At 44.7% G+C, this 6469-nt stretch overlaps 1 protein-coding gene across 1 annotated transcript in view; it reads left to right on the forward strand.

Moving 5' to 3' along the window:
• LOC101859623 overlaps positions 1-5647 on the forward strand; it is an 18370-nt gene extending 12723 nt beyond the window's left edge. The window contains exon 5 of the mRNA XM_005092224.3: positions 3300-5647. Within this exon, the coding sequence (XP_005092281.1) occupies positions 3300-5298 (1999 nt within the window). The 3' untranslated portion in view covers positions 5299-5647. The remainder of the gene's footprint in view (positions 1-3299) is intronic.
• The last annotated feature ends 822 nt before the right edge of the window (positions 5648-6469 follow it).

Below are 6469 nucleotides of genomic sequence, written 5' to 3' on the forward strand. Positions count from 1 at the left end.
ATCATCATCATCATCATCATCATCATCATCATCATCATCATCATCATCATCATTTTAAAGTTTAAAGCGTTTAAAGTGGATGATGAAGATCTCGGTGGTTCTGATCATACTGCAATCATCATTGTAGTGAACAGTGCAACTAAACATCAGTCGATCTTTGCAAAGGCGCCACGATGGAGAAGAAACGGAGTGAACTGGCCAGATTTTCGAAATGAGATTGAAAGCAAGATGGATAACTTACCGGAAACTGACGATCTGAATCTGCGAGTCCAACGTTTCAATGCCATCTTACTTGAAGCCGCTTATGCGCATGTCAGGAAGGTGAAGCCGTCCAAGAAATCCCACTCTTGGATGACCCCCAAGTGTCGTGGACTGATCAAGAAAAGAACCAGCTAAGAAAAAATATCTCCTCACACAGAGAGGAATGGTGACAAGCTTGCAAAGATGTTACAGAGGCTGTCCAAGAAGCAAAGACTGGCCAGTGGAAGAAGGTAGTTAATGGCGTGATAAATGATCTAGACGAAAGGAAAACTTGGAGTTTCATCAAGTCTCTAAATGGGTCACCAGATACTAACTCTCCGAACGAAGTACTGAAACACAACGGGAAAAGGATAACATCAGCAAAGAAGAAAGCTGAACTTTTTGCCCAGCACTATGCAAAAATCAGTAAGCTCCAATTTACCCAAGAGGAGCGCAGAAGAAACAAACTCCGATTGAAGCGATCACTGTAAGACGATGTGAACAGCGAAGATGAACAACAATCATACCCAGACTTCATCATGAAAGAGCTGGAGCGTGCCATAACACAAATGAAGAGAAGAAGTGCTCCAGGACCTGATGATATACCACCATCATTCCTAAAAGAGCGTGGCCCGCTCGCAATGAAAGAATTGCTCAGCATATGTAATCTGTCGCTTAACCAAGCAGCGCGCCCACAAAACTGGCGTAAGGCACTTATCATTCCCCTCTTGAAAGCTGGTAAGTCACCTTGTGATATGACATCCTTTCGACCCATTAGTTTGATATCCTGTGTCGTGAAAGTTATAGAAAGGATGCACGCTGAAAGAATATACTACCTGTCAGAGAAAAATGAATGGATTGCAGATAGTCAGGCAGGTTTTCGCCAAGGTCATAGCTGCACGGACCAGATCATCAGAATCTGTCAAGGAATTGAGGATGGTTTTCAACAAAAGCCAACATTCCATCGATCAGTCCTAGTCCTGCTGGACTACTCCAAGGCATATGATACGGTTTGGCGTGAAAGACTATTACTGTCAATGGCTGATAAGGGAGTTCCGTTGCGTGCAATCAGATGGATCCATGGTTTCCTGAGAAACAGACAAGCCCGTGTTTGCCTGAATGGAGAAACAAGCAAGAGCCAGAATTTCAAGCAAGGGCCTCGCCAAGGAGCTGTACAATCACCGCTACTGTTTTTATTCTTCATAAACAACCTGGCAGAATCCCTCCCAAACCCTGACTCACAACAACTAACCTCCGTCAAGCTGATCTACTCAGTGTTCGCAGATGACTGCACAATATAGGCCAGTCACGCAAAGAGAGAAAAGGCAAATGAAGCGACGCAGTTGATTGTGGACATGGTTGTGAAAAGGAGCAATGAATGGAAGCTTACCTTGAATGCAACCAAGAGTGAAGTGTGCTTCTTCTCAACATGGGTGAAGGAGGCAACGTAGCAACCAATAATTCAGAACAAAGGGATAAAGATACCATTCAACCCCACTCCACGTCTGTTGGGCGTCTACCTGGATAGACAGCTAACCTTCAACAAGCACATCGAGGAGGTGTCCAAAGGTGCAACCTCAAAAATTAAGGTTATCGGTGCTGTCAGCAACTCAAAATGGGGCTGGGGGAAGGAGTCGCTCAAGAAAGTATATCAGATGTTTGTGAAAAGCAAGATGGATTATGCCGCCCCAGCGTGGCAGCCTTGGCTCAATGAGACTAGTGCAAAGGCCCTGGACAGAATACAAAACAAAGCCCTCCGACTTGTATCAGGTCAGTTGAAAACAACACCCACAGAAGCGCTGCGCTATGAGACCAGAACTGAGCACTACACCACCTCTACAAAAAGAACTTGCCTCAAGTGTGTAGAGATGGCTAAGTGATTACCAGACAACCATCCTAGAAAGAAAGCCCTTGGTCAAGCAGTCAAGCCTAAATACAGCAGGAAAAGTGGGTTTCGGATGGGCACCGATCTAGCAGACCACCTCCCCCCTGAAGCAGAGAATCGATGGCCGATCAATATGGTGAGAGCTTGTCCATGGGAGACCCATGGCGAAATCGAAATTCGGACAGAACTGAGAGGAGTATAAGGAAAAGGTGATGATCCCGTAAAGGCTCGTGAAGCAGCTGAGGATGTGATCAAAGAGGTTAGTGCGGATGTGACAATTTTCACCGATGGATCGGCTGTCGCAGGATACAGCGAAGGTGGAGCAGCAGCAGTGGTGATAATGAACGATGAACCACCACGAACAGAAATTATTAAAATTGAAGGTGCATTCCTTATATCATCTTATGACGAGGAATGCCAGGCAATGATGTCTGCTGCACAATGGATTGCTGACCATTGCCACAGTAGGACCAATGTGCTGATCTTGACTTACAGTCAGTTCCTCTGCAAGAGGCTGCTGGGCAACAGCTCGGACATGAAAGATTTGCGCCGAAAGTTCAGTGAAGCCAGAGCCACAATAATAACCCAGTGGATTCCAAGCCATGTTGGAATAGAAAGAAATGAGGCAGCAGACCAAGCTGCGTATGAAGCCAGAGAGATTGAAGGAAACAGACGACCAACAACATACAGAGGAGTTTTTCCAATGATCAAGAGGAAAATCAAAGACCCACCATGTAGAACTAAGTACCAGCACCTGGAAGATGTGTATTCTGGGTACTCCTATAAGCGGGAACAAAAGTCTATCACATGTCGCTGGGACCAGGTTGAGCTAGCGAGATTGCGGTCGGACCATCATTGGAGTTTAAGATGGTATAAGTACTTTGTAAATGAAGAGCTCAGCCCATGTTGCCGAAGATGCGGCCATGAAAAGGAAGATGTCAAACATATTATATTTGAATGTCCAGGAACAATGGCAATCAGAATGGAGTTATTTGGATGAGTGGAGGTGCTGCTACGCATATTGACAATGGAGCCGAAAAAGAGCCTCGATCTCGCTCGAAGATTTCTTCGTGGAGTCCATCAGGCCCAGTAAGGAAACAAAAAAATCATCATCATCATCATCATCATCATCATCATCATCATCATCATCATCATCATCAATGTCCTTATCCAGGTACCGGATCGCCGTCCAGAGCCCTCCTAGTGTGGCTGACCGCTGGTATCGTCGGATAGTGATGGAGAGACCAGACATAGCCCTGGCCGTGCTTGGAGGTATTGTTCTTGTTGCCGTGGTCTTCTTCCTCTTATCGTGCCTGAAGGCTCGCAACACAGAAGAAGACAGCGAAAAAAAGTTTCAAGGGGAGCGCAATGGTTGGGAAGAAGTTTTGTCTGAACACAGAGGCCGAGGTAAGCTGAAACCTTCCGATATTAGCAGTGGTGATGAGGAGGATGATGACGTAGAGACAGATAAGGAGGAAGAAGATGAAGAAGAAGAACGCTCAACAGAGAAGAAAGCCCTTGGAATTGGCAGTGGCGATCGACTCGAGGTTTATGAAAACGAATCAAACGTTTCGGAAGACGACGAAGACGATTCTCATGATACCGAAGCAGAAAGAAAGCGAGCCCGAACAAAAGCAAAACGCTTTAAATCAGCTGCAGGTGTAGACGAGGCTGACGATAACGACGACGGAAGTAACTCTCAAATCAGCTTTACCGATGATGAAACCGGAGAAAGCAGCGAAGCTGAAGACAGTGAGCTCAATGATAATGAGAATTATGTTGACAAAACCTATCGTGACACTATAGACAAGAACATTAATCACAACAGACACATGGAAATAACAAGCTATCAGTCCGGTCAGAGTAGAAATAATTTCATATCAACGACAAAGAGATCTAAGGCAACATTGACATCTCCAAACGACGTCAGCAAATCAAAACGAAAGTCAACAGGGAAGTCAAATAGGACAGAAAGCGACCATGCAGACAGCAGAGTCGTTGAACGGGACGAGTTGAAAACATCCAAGTCTGCGGCAACTGCGTGGCTTCTGAGAAGACTACCTTTCCCTAAGGATCCACTACAACAGCTTGAAAGTAGAACGGTACACGAGAAAGATTGCAAGAAATCAAGAAAGGCCCACAAGGATACCAACAGAATTCATGTCAGAGAGAGGGCTTTTTTAAGTGTCGAATCCGAGAAGCAGAATTTCTCACGGCGTCCAAAAGTTGGGCAATTCTGTCCACGGTATGAAAAACCATACTTTGGCATGAAAAAAACTCCACTCGACGTCTTGGGGCGGTATGCAAGGCACGAGCACAACAAAAATGAACTCGCTGGACAGAGAACGGGACACTATAGACGATATAAAAAGACAAGGCAACAGTCTTTGAAGGAAAAACCCTTCTTGCAATACGCAGAGCTAGAAAGACACCCTACTGTTGAAAAATCTCCTGCGGAGAAACAGACGTATTGTCACCAGGCAGCAACAGGAAAGAGGTTGCACTCTCAGTTTCGTTGTGATAAGAAAAAAGGAAGGAATACAAATACGTCGCAGAGGTCGAGGGTGGGTTATTCTGAACTAGAACACCCACCACCCAGATGGTACCATCAACCATCTTGGGTGAGTTCTCAGCTGCAACGATTTATTTCATCCCGTACCAATTCAAAATGGTTCTGCGGGCAAAGGTACAGCGCTGTACCCAAAGGAGAGCCGTCACACATCGAAAATAGCGACAGAAACATAGAAATGGAAGGGAAACACGAGCAAATTATACTATCTGAACGCACCAGCCGTGCCGGTTCTGCAGACAAGGTCGGGTATGCAACGTCGTGTGACAGAAAACGACGTCACGGAGAATTTCCGCCAGACGACAAGACGTTTTCTGGCGGGCTTTCCGAGGTCAAGGTCAAAGTGGACAAGTGTAACCGTGTTTTGTCCAGTACAGCCAATAAGAACAAGTCACTTATCGTTGCGCATGAGCCGAGCCTGTCTCTGGTAGCCACTCCATGTTCATCAGACTTCTGTGCCGTGTTAATCCAAAGAGACAACACCACCAGCACGCCTTCTGGAGAGAGTAAATGTTCAGAAGATACAGTACGCACACCAAAGAGTTCTAGGGGTAGGACTAGTCATGAGCAGAGAATAATTAATTTTACAACTAGGTTATTGTAATAAAGTGATGGCACTCGAGGACGCTCTAGTTGTTGATGTCCATAATTTATCACCATCACTCTTGCCTTTCTCACTATGGATCAGGGTATTGGCCACAAACAAAAACTTTCCATCTTTCCCTATCATTGGTGTTCTCTTCTGTACATCAATTCATGTGACCTCTTCTCCGGTTTCTACGTGGTCTTCCCCATGATCTTTTACCCTGTTGATTCTAATCCAACGTTTTCCTTGTTATGCAGCTGTCTGACTTCCTGAGAGTATGTCCAGTCCATCGCCACCATAATTATAGTTTGTGTATTTTAACTTTGTTTAGGGAACCCCAGGAGTGATTTTGAGAGCACGCTTGGTTCTTCCTTTCGGTTTTATTCTGGACTTACCAGATCGATATAATTCAAATTGACTGTGGTCAACATCAACTGATGCATCTACATGTGCACTTGTTAAAGTTATAATTTTATTTCTGGGTGGTTTGTGGGGACTTTGAGCGCAAAAATCAGTTTGTTTACAACAATCGGAGTGTGTTTTTAGAAAATGTCAAGTAGACCTATCATGAGTGCTGCTTTACACTGACCCCATGTTGAGGATTCGCTAGATCTAATGATTTTAGTTCCAGTTTTAATTCTTTTTTCTTCTTTTTGGTAAACATGCGATCGTCACGTTCACATTTATCAATGTGCTAAAAATTTCAATTTGTTAGGGGTATTTTTGCCGAGAGACAGGTATAGAATCTAGTAGTGTTGTACCCCATCTACATCCTGCTACGTGAGAAAAAATGTTTTGCTCTCTGCGCGCTGAGTGGGTGGAAAGTGTTAATGCTTTCTCTGGCGTGGACGACACCGGGCTGGGGAGATATTCTATAAATTATCATCAAATGCCAGATCTGTGACAAACATAGTTCTTCATTCATTCCTTTGCTCGGATGCTCTAAGAAAAGCTACATTATCCTAATCTCTCCCCGTCTCCCATCTGTTTAAGCTCTCAAAGTAGGTTGCTCCGGGTCTACCCCTGTCTCGTTTCCCTTCAGTTTTTGCCAGTGAAAGCTAGTATTCTATGAATACAATGAACTCACACAAGTTACTTTCCATAGAATTACATGTATAGTTTAATTCATTCATAGAGGAAAAGAGGGAAAGGGGAAGTGTGTGTGTGTGTGTGTGTGTGTGTGTGTGTG

Source organism: Aplysia californica, unplaced genomic scaffold (genome assembly GCF_000002075.1).
Source record: "Aplysia californica isolate F4 #8 unplaced genomic scaffold, AplCal3.0 scaffold00042, whole genome shotgun sequence".
Classification (NCBI taxonomy): Eukaryota; Metazoa; Mollusca; class Gastropoda; order Aplysiida; family Aplysiidae; genus Aplysia; species Aplysia californica.